General features: G+C 39.1%; 1 protein-coding gene across 3 annotated transcripts in view; it reads right to left on the bottom strand.

Annotated features, from left to right (window-relative positions):
• Positions 1 to 21,509, bottom strand: part of NPL (N-acetylneuraminate pyruvate lyase) — a 45,478-nt gene extending 23,969 nt beyond the window's left edge. The window contains exons 1-3 of one of the 3 annotated variants that reach the window (XM_031937008.1): positions 20,957 to 21,509; positions 10,482 to 10,553; positions 738 to 811 (exon numbers count right to left, since the gene is read on the bottom strand). In XM_031937008.1, coding sequence (XP_031792868.1) covers positions 738 to 811; positions 10,482 to 10,553; positions 20,957 to 21,069 — 259 coding nt within the window. In that variant the 5' untranslated portion in view covers positions 21,070 to 21,509. The other 2 variants (XM_003767501.4, XM_012547731.3) reach the window with 2 other exon arrangements.
• Between the last annotated feature and the right edge of the window lie 346 nt (positions 21,510 to 21,855).

Raw genomic sequence — 21,855 nt, 5'->3', positions numbered from 1 at the left:
TGCTTCTGTCTATACCATGTAGTCACAGCTTTTATTGTACAAACCATCTGAAAGATGGGTGTCAGAAAGTGCGTCAACCATCATTTACTGGTTCTGGGTACTATGCTAAGTACTAGGGATATAAAGCAATATAAAAGCTAGCCCCTGCTCTCAGGGAATTCACAATCTAATAGGAAATAGTATTGCATGAAAAGGCTTTACTGGGCTCTGGCCTGAGGTCTTCCATTAAATAATTTTGTGAATTTGGACAAGTCAGCCCCTCTAAAGTTCACTTCTGCGTCTATAAAATGACAGGGACTGAGAAGTGTGGAGGTAACAGATAAGAGAACTGGCCTTGATGTTGGGAAACCATGAGTTCAAGGAATGACACTTAACCATATATTGGCCATGGGACTGGCCAGCTCCTTAACTACTCAGTCCCTCCCCACAGGGGTCCTCAAACTTTTTAAATTCACTGTCCCTCAGACTGTTGGAGGGCCAGACTATAGTAAAAACTTTTGTTTTGTGGGCCTTTAAATAAAGAAACTTCATAGCCCTGGCTGGGTAAGGGGGATAATTGTCCTCAGCTGCCACATCTGGCCCGTGGGTGATAGTTTGAGGTCCCCTGCCTATACGCCCTACATAGGTGGTAGCTATGTTGGTAAAGGGAGGACTTCTGCATCAATGAAATCAGAGTTTGGATTAAGCAGTCTCTAAGATTTAGATCCCAGACAACACTGTGATTCTAAGATACTTACCAAAAATATTTTTCACACCCTGCTCATTTACAAGATAGTCCACATATTGGCCAATTACAGAGAAGTTGATTTCCCTGAAAAACAAGTAAACAAGATTCATAAGTAAAGGTATGATGTCAATTCCTAGACCTAAATGGTTTTCCATTCCTAAAGCATCAGGTAATAAGACTAAATTGTAGAGAAGGCGCCAGATTTGCTTTGATGGAGGCAGTTTGCTAACCTGGGAGTTCTCTACACCAAAGAGATCACAAGTCCAGTGGATGCACCTATCTGTTGCAATTATCTCCCTTCTGGTAGAACTTCCATTACTTGCCTCCATTTTAATATTGTCAATAGCGCTGAAAACTTTGTCTGATCTCTCCTTCCCTTTCCTCCTTTGGTTGTGCAATCTGTGATTCACAAATAGATTCTAAAGTTTTAAATGCAAATACCATAGGAAGATTTTATTTTAATTCATACTAAAGTACAACTAACAAACCTAAGCCTATGGACTTAAATGTTGGATCAATTTTAAGCATTATAAGTGCATGTGATGATTTTAAAAATAAATTCCATCTTGATAATTTCAGACAGTATCATTTTTTGAAAAAAAAGGAATAAGGATTAAAGACTCAGGAAATTCAGGAAAATATTTTGAACTTGAAATCTCCAAGTGCCTAGAAGGCAAATTAAATCTTTTCATTTCCCACTTCAATGAAAAAAAAAATCAATCAGCAAAGAAGCAGAAGGATTATGAGTTAATTAGCTATTTGTAGCAAAAAGAATTCTGTAATTTTGAGATAGGGGATCTGGGTTCAAATTCTGATGTCCACTCACTGTTACGTGGAAGTCACTGCAGCCCTCCCACCTACAAAATGAGAGGGTTGGACCAGGTCACCCCAAGGTTCGGCCCCTTCCAGTTCTCAGACAATGATCCAAGAAACTCACAATGCTCTTCTGTCCTAGAGGATCTTTGGAAATACCAAGCTCACCATTTTGAGCTTCCAAATCTCTTCCCTATTAATGGCAACTCCTAGAAGTTGAAGTTCATCTTTATTTCCTTCAACTTCACCTTTAACAACCATTTATTAGGCACCTGTTACATTCTAAGAGGACAGCTAGGTATTGCAGGAGATAAGACACAGGGCCTGGAGCCAGGAAGGTCTGAGTGGGACACAATTGAAAGACTGAACAACAAATGGGCTGAGCCTTCTGCTCCACATGGGGAAGAGACAGAAAGTTTGAAGATTAATTGGGGAAAAAGGATATATGGATCTATCAGAAGCTTTCATACAAACAAATCCTTCACTCTTAAAAAGGCACGAAGTTTTTTTAATTCTCACAACTTTATGCATGTGAGGGTGAAAAGAACCATGTTATCCTTCAAAGAACAAAGGCAATATACAAGGAAGTTGCTATTCTGGAGTCAATTCTCACGAAAAAGGAGCAACTAGTTGCTGAAAGAAGCTTGGCAGACAATAACCATTCCATCTTAGACTTAGAAGCAGGGAGGAGGGCTGGTAGTTCAAAAAACCTACTTACATTGGGAATAAATTAAATAGGGAATAAGACACATATCACGAAAGATATAGCACCCTCCAAAATCTACAAAGAAATAAGGGGGAAAGGAATAGGATAAGGTGGAGTATAGAAAGGTATTTAGATTAAAGGGGAATGGGATAGGGTGTGTAGATTAATGAGAATGGGATAAAGAGGGAGGAAAAGGGTGAGAGGATTCATGGTTCAGAAGAGGTTTAAGTAATAGCAAAGCAATTTAAGGAGTAGTAGGTAGAGTTAGCAGGGATTGGAAATAAAAGAAACTATACAAACACTATAACAAAGATGAGGGGTAGAATTTATTCTATTTATTTGATCAAGGGAAAAAAAAGTAATGTTAGTAATCATTGATCTTAGACAAAGTCAAACTTAAAGATTCAATCAAGAGAGAAAACTATATTATGTCAATTATATTAAGTTTTAGATGCATGTCTATGTATATGTAAACGCCTATGCATATATGTATGTATATGGATAGATATGTGAGGGTAGGTATGAACATATATATGCACATATAAATATACCCATGCTTAATAAAAGTAGAATAAAGTAAAAAGTGCACAGCAGAGAACAAAAGAATAATCTACAGAGAAGCAAAGAAAAGATAAACAGTCATGAATACAATATCTTCTATTATTATAAGCTTTCTTGAAATGAAAATTTGTCAATCTATTGAATCCTCTGTGATGTTCTTGTTAGGTCTATGGCAATGTTTTTTTTTTTTTTAATTTTCCTTTTTCTGTCTTTTTGTATTTTGTCCTTATTTTGTGTTTAGTTTTAAATAAATTATCTTGATAATTGTATTTTAATATAAGTGTTTACTTTGTAATCTTATGCATTTTAAAATACCCATGAGCCTCACCAGACTACCTAACAATAGTAAAAAAAAATTATTAAACCCTCCCCTATCACTCTTTTCTTCTTCAGGTTACATTCTTGAGTCTCCCAGACTTTTTCTACAATGTTTCCAAGTTAGATATTTGAAGAAGCTCTTCTTTCAACCTCCTTCCTCTCCTTTTTTGCTTTCTTTTTGTTTTCCTCTATTAGAATGTAAACTCCTTGAAAGCAGGGACTGTCTAAAAGCTTTTATTTGTATTTCTTGAATTTATTATAATACCTGACACACAGTAGATGCTTAATAAATGCAAATCACCCTTTATCAAAATGAATTTGCTTTTGTAACTAAAATATATTTAAGAGATATCAAGAAACTTGCTTGTCATTCATACAATAGAATTCTAGTTATTTTTCTACATGTAGGGCTGGGTCAAGCCATGTTCTTTGCACATAATGAGTGATCATTCATTATCAATGAGCATTTATTAAGTGCCAACTATGTGCTAGGCACTGCGATACAAATAAAAAATATCTCTGCCCTCATGGAACTTACATTTTAATAGCATGTGCTATCTCCCTCCATTAGAATGTAAATGGACAAATACCAGATAAAATAGACAGCAGATACAAAAAAACTTTTGAGGGAAAGGCTCAGGTAGTTAGGATCCAGGAAAAGCTTCCTGCAGAAGGTAGGTTTTGTGCTAAGTCCTAAAGGAAGCCAGGCAAAGGTGAGAAGAGTCCAACTCTGATAATTCAAGAAGTCAATTGTTCAAGACTTTTAGTAAGCTTCAAATTTCATGTGTCCACAGTAACCTTAGAGCCACCAAAACTAATTTTAGGACAGATCTGAGAGGTACAACATACAGAACAATGCAAATGCAATCCCATTGTATTATCAGACTCCATCTGGGGTAGGGTGTTCTTAGAACAATACATAGCCCATAATGAGTTATAACGAATGTTTGTTGATCGATGAGATCATAGCATTGCCTTTTAAAAAGGATAGTGACACAGAAGTGGACATGGCACAATCCACTCACAGTTGCACACTGTGTTCACTAGAGCATAAAATCCCATGAGTATCTATTTTTTCCCCTAGCATGAGTACAGTGTTGGAACTTTCCTAAGTCAGGACTAAGGGGATCTCCTTCATATCATGAATCATGAATTCATATATCATGAATATAAAATATGTTCCTTGGAAAGCACAGATTGTGAATTAGGAGATCTGGAGATTTCTGCAAATTTATGAATTTGTGAGATCAACCTCACAATGGACATAAACCAATGTCATTTATGGATATGTATGCAAATAGTTATTGCAATGGACCAGTGGTCAGTTCAGGCTGTCTGGCTAGTTCTTCTTTAGATAGAGATGGAAGCAGTTTGTTTCCAGTTATACTATTAGATGGATCCTGTTAAGAGGATTATGTTTTCTCCCCATCAATTAATCAACAAGTATTTCAAGTATCTGCCATATGCCAGGCACTATGCTGGATACTAAGGATGCAAAACCAAGGATGAAATTGGCTGTCATTGTAGTCAGAGTCAGTGTAATAACATTTTATCAAAGGAAACAAAGTAGGCATCAATAAGCAAAAAGTTAATACAAAATAATTTGGATAGTCTGGGGAACCCTTGATTCTGAAACATTTCTCTAACCTCCACAAGTCACCTGGCTGAATTTTCTTAGTTTGTTCTAACCTTTTCACCATCATTAAGACATGTAATACAATGGTTGGGAATCATGGGATCATAGTCTTGGCCTGGAAGGAATCTTAGGAGCCAATTAGTTCATCCCTTTCATTTTATCAATAAGGAAACTTGTCCAAGGTCCCAGAGATAGTGGCAGAAGCAGGATTGGAACCTCATTCCTCTGATTTAAGATGCACTGGACCACACTGCTTCTTAAACGTGATGATGGGACTCTACGATGATAGCGAGGCTCAAGTTCATCAAAAGATGATTTTCTCGTCCTAAGCTTTCCTATGTCCACAATTTCTTCTTGTCTTTATCTGCAGGAGAAGGTTTCCTCACACCTGAAATTATTCCTGACACTGGGCAGGAGATGTAGAAGATGTCTCAGAAGGGGACTGGCCCGGCATCAAATTCCTAGACTATCTGCTTGCACCCCTTGATTATTAATCAGACACTAGACTCCAGGTGACAAATCTCCATGACCTGCATGTTTGATGATCCGTTGCTTAAAACCTTCATGCCTGGCTTAATCTGTGCTCTGGCTTCTAGCCTCCTAGCCTGGGTTCCCAATCTGTGATCCATAAAGTCCTGTATTAGACCTTTTGCTTGCCTCAATTCTTAAGAAAAGGAAGTAACAAATGATTAACATATGTAAAGTGCTTTGTAAACTTTATACCACCATAAAAATGGCTTTTCTGCCTTTGCAGCTTTGAGTTTGAAGCCCAGTTCTATCATCAAAACTTATTAAGCACATTAATAAATGACTAACAATCTTTTATTAAGAGATCTATCATGTGCCAGGCACTGTGTTAAGCATTGAGGATGAATAGAGACAGGATAAATTGGAACTAGCCACTTTATCCTGTCTCTAGGGGGAGAAGGTTATTAGAATTAGGGGTCACTTTGTATGAAATATTTCTGATCTTCCAACTCTAAATCTTATAACCTAATGTATGATTTGGTCCCTTCCTGGCTGTCCTAGCACCCTGTTTTCCATGAAATCCCAGAGACTTCAGTAGATGCAGCAACCATCCAGAGCCTCCTTTTTCAGTCTCTGCAGGGAGTCACAAAGTTTGGATGCACTGAGAAAACAACTCTGGGCCTCCTCCCCGCTCAGTTTTTTTTTTTTTTTTTTAACGAAAAGCTCCCCTGCAAAAGTGCCCAGAGCTATTTGTTTGGTTACATTCCTGGGTGACTTCTTTGATCTTTCATTCTCCAGCTGAATGCATAAATAAAAACGAGCCCCATTTAAAAGTATTTTTCTCCCTAGAACAAAAGACTTGGTGAATTTGATCTGATTCACCATCCTCATCATTCTCCTTCAGTGTGCACACTGAAACCAGCTCAAATTCTAGGTATTCTGAATCCCAGCCTAGACTTCTTTTTTATTTAATCCACAAGAGACATAGGTTTGTTTTAAAAAGGGTTTCTCAGAGAAAAACCCTATTGTTTCTGATCCTTTATGCAGGCCTTGTGGCTAATTTTTGTGTTAAAAAAAAAAAAAATGCACACAAAGAGACTTGAGTTCCTCATTTGAGAATAGGATATGTTTTCTTATTTGGCATAAATGTTTAAAAATTTGCTTTTTTGGGTTGTACTTTTACACATCATTTTTAGTACCTAAAAACAGCTGAAATGTACCAATGTCTCTGCCAAAATCACAACTATATAGCCAATACAAAACCACTTCCAAAAAGAAACAAATAAGGCTCTGAGTGCCAGAAGAAGAAAATGTCCTGTTCCAGGGTGGGAGGTCATTCATTTCCCTGACATCTGGGTTATAAAAGTCTAACATGGAGCAGGGTAGGAAGGGTTTCATCTCTATGGAGTTATAGGTACCAGGCTCTTTGGCATCCATAAACATGACAACAATTCTCCCTAAAAGCCAAGGGAAATAGAGGAAGGGAAGTGGGGAAGGAGAGGAGGCTTTCAGGCAGCTCTTAAAATCCAGTCCATTGAGTGAAAGGGACAGGAATGATTAATTCCAACTACTCGCCAACCTCAAAGCCTTCACTTTTACTAACCAGCACTTTTCTAGACTTACTGCTGGTGCCCTAAGACTATTAATTAGACACCAGTCTCTATTTGACATCTCCAAGGCCTGGCTTTGATGCTGTTGCTTAAAACCTTAAAGCCTGGCTCAATTCCTGGCACTCCGATTTCTAGTCTCCTAACTTGAGTTCCTAATCCATGATCCATAAACTCCAGTAATAACCCTTTTGCTTGCCTGAATCCTTAATAAAAGGATCAAATGAATTAACATATGTAAAGTGCTTTGTAAACTTAATAGCACTCTCTCACTGAGTCTTCAGCATTATTAACCCAGCACTTTTCTAGGCAAACAGATGATTGTAGGGATGAATATTTAGAGCTGGAGAATTTTTATTCTGAATTGAACAAATCCTAAATAAAATAGGTATTTCCATATATATATATATATATGTGTGTGTGTGTGTGTGTGTGTGTGTGTATATACACACACATATATATAAAATGAAACAAAAATATAAATGACACCACAGATTTGTTATGTATAGCTTGCTTTTCTTTGAACAAATAATAAATTCAACAAGTAATCTATCCTTCCTTCTGGTTCTCTTCGATGTTTTTTTTTTTAACTTTCCTTCCTTTCCTTTCCTTTCACTTCCTCCCTCTGTGTGTTTCCTTTTATAGCTAAATGAAACAAATCCCTACATTGGCAGTGTCTGAAATGTATTATCTGCATCTAAAATCCATCATCTGCCAGTAGACAGAACTAATTTGGAATTGTGATCATTTTCACTGCATTGATCAGAATTAAGTCTTTCAAGGTTGTCTGTCTCTGTAATGTTGCTGTTATAATTACAAATTGTTTTCTTAACTCTTCCTTTCAGCATTGCTTAGGGTGCAATAATATTGTATTAGATGAATATATAATAATTGTTTAGCTGTTCCCTAGTTGATGAATTTCCCTTTACTTTCCAGAAAAGATTCTAAACATTTTTGTATTGTCAGTGCTTTTCCTATTTCTCTGATTCCTCTGGATTTTAGACCTAAAATGATCACTGGATTCAAAGTTTACTGGGTAAAATGTCTTTTGGGGCATAGTTACAACTTACTTTCCAGTATAACTGAACCAAATCACAGCTCCAGCAGTGAGCATCGACATAGCTCTTCCAACTGTTATTTTCCTTTTTTTGGTCAACTTTGCCAATATGATGGATGTGAGGAAGCTCAGTGTCACTTTAACTTGCATTATTAGTGATTTTGGATCTTATAAAACTATGAGCTCCCTAAAGAAAAGGGCAGACACTGAAAACTCGCTTAAGGTACAGGAGCACAAAAAGGTCTGTCCCTTTGGCTGACCTGCACACGAATGCTCAGCTGCTTCCCAAGGAAGCCCCGACCTGCTGGTGCTTCAATTTGACTGTTTCATGGACTCTTTAGAGTCAGCAGAATCCTACAGATGTCTGCTGAGAATCAGGTTCTCAAATAGAAAATAATTACACTATAATGCATTTAGCAACATTAAAAAAAAAATTTCACAAACCCCAGGTTAAGAATTCTGGGGCCAGAAACAGAGGGAAACAGGATGAATCTATGGTAGGGAATGGAGAAGGCAGAGCTGAGCCTCAGAAATTGGGGATTGGTTTCATTGGAATAAGTTATTTTCAGAGTATTTTGTTGAACACAAAGTTCTCAATAGGTTGCAAGATGAATAAAATAAATTTTTTGTTTTTTTTTTTAAAAGCTGTTTCCAGGCTAAAAGGGGGCCAGTTTAGAAAGGTTAAAGTGACATCTACCAGATGCAGCTCTTCAGCTTGAAAGAAGGTCTCCCATAACAGGATGTAAAAACTATAAATTCTTAGTCACATGTTTTTTATTTTATCTGTCCAACAAAGGCCTAAACACATTGAGAAATGGAATACATATGGAAAAATAAATATAATAGTCCCCAGTCTAAAGGGCTGCGCTTACACTTTACTGAGGGATATGTAGGAGTGTGATAAGAGTCAGTGTGAACCATGTTGGGAGCCAACTATTAAATTTCAAGTGTGAGAATTTATACCTCTGAAATTGGGAATGCTACAAAGCAGGGCTTGATGGATTGTTTTGTTGATTGTCTAGACCAGAGAAAATGATGGATTAGATGCTAATAATGCACATTAAATTTAGAGTGAGCTTTGGGTGTTGTGTGTGTGTATTGACCAGCCAGTTGTTACACTTTTACTAATAGCTATTTTAATATATGTCTATACTGACTTTATTCAGAGAAATCATCTGACAGTTTCATTGACTAAATCCACTGGTAGATTCCAAAATGTCAATCCACATATACAATTAGATTAATACTGCTAATATGAGAAATTAATTGCTGGTGTGGTGGTTACTCAGCTGTTAGTTATGTCATTGCCAAAAAAAGGAGTTTAATATAAAAAATATTAATTGATAACAAATATAATCCATTTAAGCCACAACTGAACTAATCCCTTTGGCTCTTTTGCTCACTGTTCAACTCCTATAGAGAAAGAACATTATTTGGTGTGCTGAACTTGGGAGTCAGGATGGTTTGAGTTTAAATTCAGTCTCTTATTAATTTTCCTTGAATAATTCCAAATAATTCTAGAATGGATACACCAATTCACAGCTTTTGTATTTGATATTTATTAGCTGTGTAACTATCAAATGAGATATTTGCAAAATATTTAGCAAAGAAACAAATGCTTGTTTCTTTTTTTCTAGAGGCAAGTCACCTAATGTCTCTCACTTTGTCTGTCTGTAAAATAGAGATAATATTTGAAATACCAACCAAACAAATTGTCAGATTTCAAAACATTAAGTCCTTTATAACCAATAAAAGTGTTATGTTTTTGATTGTAGAATGATCAAAAGATGCTGGATTTTGGGTCAGAGCATCTGATCTTAAAAGCATGGCTCTACAATTCAAGACTTGAGGAAGAACATGAACATATTCCCCTGGGCCAAGCTTTGAGTTCTGTAAACTTGGTCACCAGGGATTGGACAGGAGAGTTTAAGGCGAGATATTTTTTTGGTCTAGGTTAGTAGACAATAAAAATGATAATCTCTTTCCAGGTCTGTTGATTTCACCTTTGCAATCTGTCTCCAAAACACTCCTGATTACTGCCTTAGTCTGCTCATGGGTCTCCAATCCATTCTACATTCAGCCACTAAAGTGAGTTTAAAGTGAATGCTAAAACATCCCTCCAACTCAAACTCCCTGTTGCCTCCGGGACCAAATACAAGGTGCATCAAAGGTTCATGATATAGATGCCAGATTTCTTACGTTTGATTTGGGGCCAGGTACTCTTCATTCCTAGCCTCCTGATGACTATGACTAAGACACTCCTTTCTGGCCATTCCCCCATGCCTGGAAAGCTTTCTCTCCTTATCTCTACCTTCTGGTTTTGTTTAGGTCTCAGTTAAAATCCCCCCTTCTACAGGAAGCCCTTCCTAATCCCTCTTCATCCTAGTGCCTTTCCTCTATTATTTATTTCCTATTTTTACTTGTTTGGACATAGTTGTTTATCCTTCTCTTCCATTAGATTGAGTTCCTTGAAGGCAGGAACTGCCTTTTGCTTCCTTTTGTATCCCCAGCACTTAGTATAATACCGGGCACATAATAGGTTCTTAACTGACATCCCCATGAGAATATGAAGACAATGTAATATTTACCCAGTCTCAGTCATAGGTGTGAGAGTTGCAGCAACCAGACCTTGAAGTTTCTTCTTGGGGAGGGCCATTGTACTGTTGGAACAAGTCAGGAAAACAATTTAGATTCTCTCCTTCTTCAGAAAGCTCCTATTAATGACAAAACTCCCAGACAAAGTCCACTCCCAGAAGCCTTGGTGAGTGCTTTTCAGTCAAGTTAATTATCACATATAAGGTCACCACTCAGAAAATAATGGGCTTAAAAAAAAGGTGGGTGGGTCCTAGAAAGATCTCACCAGAAGATCCTCTCCTGATTTACACAAATAGTTGTATAACTATCTAAAAAGCTCATTAAGAGCTGGGAGGTCAAGAAAATTTTGTATACAAAGGAGGAGGAAATCTGAACAGGGTTATTTTTTTTTGAAGGTGGGGGGGAACCTTATCAAATTATAAACCTGATTTAAGATCACAGGAATTACAGTGGAAAAAGACCTACAAAAGTAGAGGAATTTCTTAACCCCCAGAGCCAAAGATCCTCCTAGAGATCAATTCATTCCTTTCACCTTGGTCTGTTAGACTGGATATCAGTAAAATAAGAGGTCCAGCTAGAACATAAAAAATATCATTAACATCAGCTAATGAGCAGGTAGATGAGTAGCAACTGGGAAACAAAGGGACATATTTATAGGGTTTTTGTACAGCTTCAGAGGAGGTGGTTAAAGGAACCTATTAGGTAAGGTTCCTTTGCCACCTTCCTGATTTGGGAGGCTAACAGGAACACCATATATCAGGTGTTTGGGGGGGCCTGAAGTTTTGTGGGTTAAGGAGAAGAATCTTAAGATTAGGTCTGAGTGTTGTTAACCTTGTTGCTCAAGATCAGGTGGGGATGTTTCTCTGTAGATAATCACATCAAACCATTTTATTGGGGTTGAGGCCTCCCAGGCAGTGACCAAAGATCTCCTTACAGGCAGACTCAGAAGAGAATAGACTGAGAATTGTTACCCCAGCAGGTTCCATTTCTTTGATTCTCAAATTCCACTCCCACCAAATTCACAGCACAAAGTTCTAACCATTTCCTCCATAAAACACCCTCAGTTATCTGGCATCAGCCCATACCAGTGTTTCTTTGTGGGATGGGGGGGTGGATTGAAAATAGGTATTGTATACCCTTGGGAGGAGAGAAAATTGTAGGCTTTTCTCTCTGATACACTCTAGTTTGACAGGTGTGAAATGGAAGCAGAACTTGTGGAGGAGCTCTAATACCCTTTAATATATTTTAAATACAATTTATTTATAGTTTTTGCTGTCATATCATCTACATTTCCCAAAGTATCCCTTTCCCTTTTCCCTCCCAGAGAAATGTCCTTTCTCACAAATAAAAAAATGGAAAGTTAAATAAAACTAACCAACATCAAAGAAGGCTGATAATATAGCACTCATGCTTGAGGTCCCCCACCTCTGGGGAGAAAAAAGGTGCGCGTGTGTGTGTGTGTGTGTGTGTGTGTGTGTGTGTGTAAAAAGGCAGTTAAAGTCTCCCTTCAAGCAGAGAGGCATAGAACTAATGTGGAACCACAGCACCCTGGCTAAGTGGAAAGAAAGCTTGCTGGTGCTCACTGGCACATCAGTCACTCTTAATGACCCCGTCTCTTCGAGATGAGGTGGGCTCGTACTAGCTCTAAATCTACTAGCCTGCACCATCATAAAGTTGGTGCAAGAGGCAGCTTCGGGAGCCTTGGAAAGCTCAGAGGACCCTTAGCCATCTCATTCAGGATGGAATGCCCTTTACAGCCTTGACATAGGGCCCTTTTAGCCTCAATCTAAATACTTCCCAGGCCACTACTGAAAGGTATCATGTTCTACAATCTCTTGGAAGTTCACTATCTAAGAAGAGTATCAACATGACCTTAATTATCTGGAGATCAAACTCTAGTGAAATACTTAATTGTCTACTACAGTCCTATTGCAGTGACTCTGGGGAGTGGGGAGGGGGGAAGAGTCAGGACAGAGGAACATAGGCTTTAGCCCATCAAAACAAAATGTTGTCTAGTCATTCGTGATCTGTTGTTTGAGTCTTCGTGATCCCATTTGAGGTTGTCTTGGCACATACTAGAAAAGCTTGTGGAAATCTATTAAAACCTATTATATTAATAAGTATTTTTCCAGTCTAAAGTTTATTCTAGACTTCTCATTCAGTTGTATCCCACCTCATGACTTCAAACAATATCTTAATGTTCAGTTATATCACTCAATTTGGGGTTTTCTTAGCAAAGACCCTGGAATAGTTTGCCCATGTCCTTCTTCATCTTATTTCACAGATGAGGAAACTGATGCAAACAGGGTTAAGTGCCTTGCTCAGGGTGACACAGCCAGTGTCTGAGGTTGGAATTGAACTCATGAGTCTTTCTGACTTTAGATCCAGTAATCCAGGGGTCCTCAAACTTTTTAAATAGGGGGCCAGTTCATTGTACCTCAGACTGTTGGAGGGCAGCACTATAGTAAAAACAAAAACTTTGTTTTGTGGGCCTTTAAATAAAGAAACTTCATAGCCCTGGGTGAGGGGGATAATCGTCCTCAGCTGCCACATCTGGCCCCGCGGGCCATAGTTTGAAGACCCCTGCGTAATCTATTCATTCCTCCCTCCACTGCTCCCTAAAATGGATGTGATTCTAGAACCAACTCAAAACCAAGTCCTGAAGGTTGGCTCATCACCAACTTAATCTTGGGTGCTAGTTTTTGGATACTGCAATTCTGAAAGATCTAGACAACTAGGTGGCAAAGTAGACAGTGTTGTCTTGGGAATCTAGAAAAGCTGAGTTCAAATTCAGCCTCAGTCAGGTACTACTTGTGTGGCCTTGGACAAGTCACTTGATCTTGCTCAGCTGTTTTCTCATCTATAAAATGGGGATAATAAAAACTTAATCATAGGATATGTTGGGAGGATCAAATGAAATAAATATGGGATAGCAATGCAAATGTGCCAAGTGACTTTAAAAGATGAAATCAGCTAACATTTGGCAAAAATTTTAAAAAAAATTTTTTTAAATAAATTTTCTGAAAATAAAACCTGTTTGAGGGGACCACCTGTAGCTGTTTCAACAAACAGGTAACTAAAGGGTAAATAGTCTCCTAGGCATGTAGTAAAAAAGCTATGAGCCATATTTGAAAATAGGGAAATTTCTTCCTGGCTGAGATTTGGCTTGCCAATTTCTCCTTTTTTTCCCCCAACTTTACCTAAAAGATTTAAAATAAATGAAGTCTAGGTTGAAACTTAATTATAGTTATACTTTTACAATTTAAATTGACAAAGACATTAGCTAACATTATATCAAGTCTACCATTTTAGAAAGTCATGGTTGACCAGTCGCCAAATCCCTTTCATTACGGATTATCCTAATGATATCCAAGTAATAAAAATGAATTAGAAAAATTTCCTGATCTGGAACAGCTTTTTCTCCACATAAGCTTCATAGAGAGCTTACACTTTGCACCATTTATTCTAACACTTACTATTATTATTTCATGTGTGTTCATCTCTCAACTTCATACTAAGATTTTTGAAAGTAGGGCCTATATCCTATTTTTTCTGTGAGATATAGCACCTAGAAAAATGTTGGGCACATGGAAAGTACTCATTAAATTTGCTTGCTCATTGAAAAGTCATAGATTTTAAGAGCTGAAAGTCATTTCAGAGGCCATTTTGTCCAAAACCTGAAGAGTCCCCACTAGTAATGGGTTTTCTGGCAATCACCTCTCATGAAAGCTCATTCCACAACTGTACAGCTTCAATTAACAGGCATCATGATGTCAGACCTGAATCCATTTACAATTTCTAGCCCAATACTATTTGCTCTACCTTCTGGGACTAAGCAGAATTAAATGAAACCCTCTATCACATGACAGACTTTCAAGTACTGGAGGGTAGGGATTACATCCCTTTTAAATCTCCTCTTTTGCTGAGTAATGAGCTCCAGTTATTTCAACTGATCCTCATATACTAGGGACAAAGGCAGAAGGTAAAGAAGGGGATCCATCCCAGTCACAAAATGAACAAAATCTTCCTTCCCTTCTTCCCTCCCTCTCTCTTTCTCCCTGTTCCTCTTTCTTTCTTTTCTTCATTATATTTTGAACAAAGAGAAAATGTTTTTTAAAAGGGATATGTAAAATTCCTGAGCATGGACTGGTTCTTGGATAAAATTTACTTTAACAGGAAGTAAAAAATAAAGAATATGATTTAGATCCATAATAAAGTATGTTATAATAAAGTAAGCTGAATGTTATATAACAGACATTCTTGTCAAAATGTTAAAGTATTTATGTATTTAAAAAAGACAGGCAAAACATAAGCAATGGATCCAAGTGACTATTTTCATTTGCCATTTGACTTTCAGATAAAGGTATACCCTCTCCATGAAATACAAAGTCTCCACTTTGTATCAAAGAAAATTGGTCAAAATGTTCTCTACTTAATGCTCAGGGTGAATTTTTAATGCAATCGCTGAAAAATGTTAAGAAATTGTCTCTAGGAATTGAGAGCTATAAATTTAGATTCCATGACTAATCCAGTCACAGAACTGGTGAATCTTGGAGCTGTCAAGTTTAGAAGTGATCAAGGGGACATTTCTCCTAGCTCCCTTCATTTTAAGGGGAAGAAATAGAGCCCAAGATACAACTTGCTTAAAATCGTATATCTATTTAGTGAATAAGTGGAAACTAAAACCCATTACATATAGTATGTAATATATATATATATATAAAGTATTCACTACACCATTCCTATTCAGCTTTATTTAGCTTGTATACTGGTTTTATGAAATTACAGTTACTTGAATTAAACTGAATTCCAGCCCATACATGATATTCAGGAATGACTTATTAGTTTAACAAATTCAAAGCTACTCCACTATTTCCACAATTTCCAACAAAGTAGTAGCAAGTGATCAAGCTAGATTTTTATCTTATTAATTTCTTTTCTCACTAGAAGAGATTCATAATCAACAGTGAGAACTCAACTTACTCAGCAGGAAGGAGGAACAGTCTATTACACTGAGATTGAGCCAGGAAGCAGGCTCAAATTCATACTAGTAAGCATTTCCGAGTTCTCCTGTCAAGGATTTGTGTTTTCATAGAGAACTTGATTTTGTGAACAAGAGCAGAGAACAGGAAATAACAGAGCTAATCAGCAGCCCCTAGAGTCCCTCAGCAAGTTTACAGAAAGTTCAAATAAGAGCTTATGACTGACCTGTCTAAAAGCACAAGTAGCAAGAAGAAAGAGGAATGGAGGGTGGCTAGTGTGGGTGGAGTAGGTCAAGTAAAAGAGGAAGATAAAGGGGAAATGAAAAAGAAAAAAGCCTTTTCTGAATCTTCACAAATTTTGGAGAAGTTTCTGAATGAAGCCTTGAAGATAACTAAGATTTATATAGGACTTGTACACTTCAGCTTCTTAAACTGTGGTTCATGACCCCACATAACTGAATATTATGTTAAGCCAGGTTTTTCAGGCTCTCAGTGCAGCTCTCTCATTTGTATCACTCTCCAGGGGCCATCTCTAGTCTCTCTTTTCTATACCTTTACCACCCCGACCCACATGGCTTCAGAGGAAAGAGACTGATGATTTTTCCAACCCTCCCTCATTCAAATCCAATTTATCATCACATCTCTGAAGTCACAGTCCTCTTCAAAGGCAAAGGAACAATGACCTGTAAGTGGCAGGAGCCACTGTGCCCCACTGCAAAGTACCAGTTGGGTTATACAGTTTCCTCCTTCCCTCTTTCATTCCTTTCTCTCTCCCTCTTCTCTTCCTTCCCTCTTCCATTACTCCTTTCATTCCTCGCCCCCTCCCTTTATCCTCTCCCTGAATGCACAAGATGTATCAAAAACTCACCTGCAAGCGTTATTCCTAAAGAACTATGAATTTTGACTGCAAAAATCTACCGAGGTATCTTGGTTTTTATGGGCTAGATTTCTCTCTTTTAAGGACGCACAAACGTTTAAAACCTAATCACTCTGACTCTCACTGATTGGCCAAATAGGTCCTAACCCACGCCCCACTTGATCTTCATTTTAGTACAGATAACCCCAGAATGAATGTGAATAGCAATTTCTTCTGTTTAGGCCAAAAACACTCAGGGTCTTCCTTTCCCCTAGTTTTTTTTTAAACTAGGTAAAAGATATCATTCTTAGTCAATTTTATTAACGAGCATTAATCACTGAATCAAACTGAAAAGGGTTAAAGGATATCTCAAGTCACAATCTCTCAGAACTTAAGGGGCTGTCTCCAGACACCTAGATCTATATCTGGCCAAGGGACCCAGATGGCTCCGGAGGGGAAAGTGAGGCAGGTGACCTTACCTAGCCCTTCCTCACTGAAATCCAATTCTCTTGCATATCATAGCATCCCCTCCCTGATGTCCTGGTCTACTCTAAGAATGAAGGACAAACAACAAGCACCTCACCAAATTGTTGCAACCTTGACAGATGTGAAAATTCTTCCCTCTACTTTTAAAAGGTTTTCCTACTCAGCACTCTTCCTCTTCCTCTTCTATTTTCAGTTTTGGAAAAATGACTAAAATGTCTAAGACAAAGCATCCATTAATTATTTCCACCCAATCTCTAATAGATACAATCTTTATCTCTTTTTATAGATGAGGCTGCAGATCAGAAAGGTTAAGGGGTCTGAGGCTATTTAATTAATTAAGAATATTAAGGACTATGCCTAAGTGAAGGGGCAGGTCAATTATCCTAGAGCCTCCACTGCAGTGGATCATAATATCTGAAGGAGTTGCAAAGCAGCCTTTACTGTAGCAGATGTTCCTTGTGGATTGGGAATGAAATAAAATGGAGGAAGAGGAAAGAGGTCAGAGAATGTAACTGCCTCTCAGTCTCCTTGTATCATCATCAGCATCATCCTCTCACATGAAGAGATCCATTCTACAGGTCTGAGTTAGATCTTCAGCAGCCACTGGCAGGTGGCTCCCATGTCACAACAAAGAGGAAGAGCTGGAATTCGAATTCAGCTCTTTGGATTTCAAATTTGGGGTCCTATGTCATTTCTCACAGTTTTCTCTTTCAAATGGGAGGCAAAATGGAATTTCTGTTTCCAGGGAGCTGGAAGAAAAATTTAATGCTTTCTTTGCTTGTAGACTTGCTCTTGTTCACTTTTAATGGAAAAGATGATGAATCTCTTCCAGTCTTCATGACTAGAATGGGAAGTAGTAAGGACGCAGTCCTAGATATACAGATGCAGCAGTCCAATAAACTCCAGAAACTTACTGATTAAATTTTTCAAGTCTCTGGTGAAGAGTAAGAGAACACTGAAAGGTTTCCTTCAAATTGCAAAGAATTAGGAGGAGGTTCTTTTTGGCTCTTTGATATGTAGATTCACAAATGAACCCCCCAAAGTACATACTTCCTTTAAAATTTTTCCTTTGGCTTTGACCTTAGTCTACAAATTTGTGTACCACCAACTGGATGGGGATCAATGTGTAAAAGTATACATTTTGCACTTAATTTGTGCCCTTAAGCTGAGACTTTTTTTTTCAAAACAGCATATCCTGTTGCCTTTTCTAAACCTCAGACTAACAGACTCAGAATTTTAAAGTTTGAAGGGACCTGCTGCATTTATCAGAGGGTCTGCCATTTTACAGAAGAGGAAACAAGTTTAGGGAGTTAAGTGATAAGGTCAGAAAGCTGTTACAAGTCCTCATCCTCCTCACCCTTAGTCAACTGCCTTTTCTACTACATCAATTAGAGCATCCTAATGAGAAATGGATTGCAAATCCCCCTTCTCCCAATGGTAATTATCATCTTAAATTCTTTAAAACTCCTCATAAAATCTACCACCATCCTGTGATTTCCTCACAAGTTATCATAACAGATTCTCTTCAAAGGCCCCAAATGTAACAACTCTTATTAATAACAGAAATTAGTGTGTACATAGCACTTTATGAACTGCAAAGTATGCAAATATCTTTCTCTTTTTACTGAAATTGTGGGAGGGAGGAGCTATTATTTCACAGTTGGGTAACTGAGATTGAGAGGAGGAGAAATGACTTGTCCAGTGTCACATGGTTAATAAGTATTTGAGGCTAAAGGACTTGCAGATTCTAGGTCCAATATTCTAACCACTGAGCCACTTGGCTATTTTGGTTTTGTTTAGATCACATAAACAAAAATTTTTTGGAGGATCTTCAATAATTTTAAGAATGAAAAGGGACTCTGAACAAAGAAATTTGAGAATCTCTTTTTAGATAATCTTTGATAGTCTATGAATCTAGAATGCTACTAAAGTTTAGGTTGTAGGTGGAATAATGGAGCAGAGTATGATAATGTTGGACCCTTCTAGTGGTAAGTGCCGAGTATGTATACCCACACAGTGATGATGTGAATCCTTTACAAGGAACATTTGATACTAAAAAGTGACTGTCTTTTGGGGGTAGGTGGCCAGAGAGAAGAAAAATTAATATCATGCTAAGCATTTTAGGTACAAGTCTGCCAGAAACCATCTTTATTAGGTTATAATTTTTCCCATAAAACTAAGTTGCCCCCCTCCCCAGTTCAAAGGGAGAAATGGGAGATTCTCTTTATAAATTCTCGATAAATTCTATCTAAATTCTCCTTATAAATTCTACTCCCCAAATTATAAAAGTTTTTTTTTTTTTTTGTTGGCTAGGTAATTGGGGTTTAAGTGACTTGCCCAGGGTCACACAGCTAGGATGGTCACACAGATAAGGGTCTGAGGCCTGATTAGAACTAAAACATTTTAAAGTAACATTTACAAGAACCTTGGAGGAAAATTTACAATATGATAAACTACTGTAAGGTAAAAGTTAATATTTTCCTTTATCAGTTTAGAACAATATTCCTATAACGTTCAGGCATGCCCTTGAGGCATCAATTTCCAAAAACCATTTAATCTTTCTCAGGTCTCTTCTCAAAAAGGTTAACTCAGAGGGTTACAGATGACCTCACAGAAAAACAATCAAGAAATCTCCATTTTCAGAACTAAATTTAATTCCATTAAGGAAATGGGGAAAGGAGATTCCACTTTAAATTGGATCATTAATTCCTTCAGGGGATAGGGAAAATCAAAACCCTTAAAGAGGGTAGAGGCAATTTCCTTTTAAAGCCGATTATCCTCATTTAAATTCATTTTAAATTTAAATTCATTTACATACCCATATATATAACTCCATATATGTATATGTCATGAAATTTTATAAGTATAAATGTATATGAAGCTTTAGTTTTTATTAACCTTTTGCACATTTTTAAAGAAATGGGTTATAAGAAAAGTAATTATCTCCTAATAACAGCTAGTCTTTATTAACACCAGGTATTGTGCTAAACATTCTACAGGCATTATCTCATCTGATCCTTAAAAACAATCTGCTAGGAGCTATTAATATTCTCATTTTACTGTGGAGAAAACGGGGGACAAAGGTTAAGTGACTTTTCCAAGATCCCACAGCTAGTCTAAGTATTTGAACTCAAGTCTTTCTGACTCCAGGGGAAGTCAGAAGTCTTTTATCTACAGAACCAGTTAAGTCTGAATGGGAAGTTAAGTGGTTTAGGGGATAAAATGTGGGCCCTAGAATCAGGAAGCTTCGTCTTCCGGAGGTCAGATCTGGTCTCAGACACTTATCCAACTCTGGGCAAGCCATTTAACCCCGTTTGCCTCAATTTGCTCATCTGTAAAATGAGCTGGAGAAGGAAATGACAACCCAATTTAGTGTCTTTGCCAAGGAAATCCCAATTGGGGCGACAAAGAGTGGGGCACAACCGAAGAAGCCTGGAATGGGCCCGAGGCTGAAGATGCGCTTATTTCTTTCTATTTTCAGTTGAATTAAAAGGTTTTAATATGCTTCCACTTGGTTTAATTTCCATGCTAACAAATGCTTTTGCAGCAGTTTTAGACAATCTAGCCCCAGTTGGGGTCCAAGAATTAAGCATCTGAACTGAGAAGTCTGGATTTGCGTAGAAGGAGGAACTGCCTGGTTCAGAACGGGGGGACTGGGCAAGCGAGCGCACAATGGACAGAGCCCGAATTCCTACTAGCTGTCCGACCCAAAGCGAGCCACGTAATCCTGCCTGCCTCAGTTTTCTCGTCTATACAATGGGCTGGAAAAGGAACCGACCAACCATTCCTCTCCCTTTGCCGAGAAAACCCCACAATGGCATGGCCACGGGAAGAGTCAGATACCCTTGGACTGAGTCCGGAGCGGAGATGCGCCCCCAAGGAGCTTACGATGCAGTGAGGGCCAAAATCGCTCGTCTCGCTTGACGGAGCGCTCCGTACAGCGCCAGCGCCGCTCCATGAACTTGCATTCCCAGAGGTCAGGGGCCTGGCGACCGGAGCGGTCGGGATGCGCACCCGGGCCCCCGCCACCCTCGCCTTCCCGGCCGCGCTCTCCCCGCCCGGCCGGCCCAGTCCGTGCCGGGACCCCGGGGAAGCCTGTTCCTGTCAGTCCGGCGGCAGCTGCCGTCTATGCGCTCGCCCTCACCCGCGCCGGCGGACGAAGCCCGTCTGCCGTGGCCGCCGCAGCTCTGCTTCCCGCAGCCAGGACCACAACTCGGTCGCCTGAGGAGAGACTCTCGGGCTTGCGCGCTCGCGCATTTTCCTCCGGCTGCCCCTCTCTCTCCCCCTTTCCGCGCCCAGGAGCGCGCGCGGTCACGCGCCGCGGCCGCACGGCACCCTGGGAATTGTAGTTCCCGTTTCCCTCCTTTAACTACTGCCTCGGACCCACTAAGTTGTCGCGCGGGGAGAGGGGAGAGGAGCTCTGCGCTCGGACCGCCGTGCTTAGACTCTTTAGATTCTTCTAGGCCCTCGCATGCTAAATCCAGCAGAGAACTGGAAGAGCTGCGGGGACGGGGGCGGGGCAGGCAGCCCAGTAGCCCAGTGCGCCTGCGCAGCTGCCGGCGCCTGCCCTCCTTCCCCCTCCCTCCGCTGACTCTCTCTTCCGTTTCTCTCTGGGTGGCGAAGCTTTCCCGCCGCCTCCGCCGCTGAAGTGCGGGTCCCGTGTGAGCCGGGCTCCGTCCCGTGCCGAGGCCTGCTCCAACTTATTTCCTCGGGGCGTTCGTGAAAAAGCCGGCGGCTCGTGCCGTTCGCTCCGAGCCTAGTCCTCGGGAGTCCCAGAGTGCCCGTCGCTGCGCCCCGCCGGCCCGGGGCCGTTTCCTTCCTGTTTGACGGGAAACTTTTTTTTTTTATTTATTTAAAACAACATCAACGCTGCGCCCCGCCGGCCCGGGGCCGTTTCCTTCCTGTTTGACGGGAAACTTTTTTTTTTATTTTATTTAAAACAACAACAACAACAACAACAACAAACAACAACAAAAAAAAAAAAAAGGAAAAGGAAAAACAAAATATCAGGGAGGATTCAAAATAATAATTTTAATAAAAAAG

This window comes from Sarcophilus harrisii, chromosome 4 (genome assembly GCF_902635505.1).
Source record: "Sarcophilus harrisii chromosome 4, mSarHar1.11, whole genome shotgun sequence".
Lineage (NCBI taxonomy): Eukaryota > Metazoa > Chordata > Mammalia > Dasyuromorphia > Dasyuridae > Sarcophilus > Sarcophilus harrisii.
Note: the sequence above shows the minus strand (reverse complement) of the source record. Positions and strands in the feature narration are given on the sequence as shown.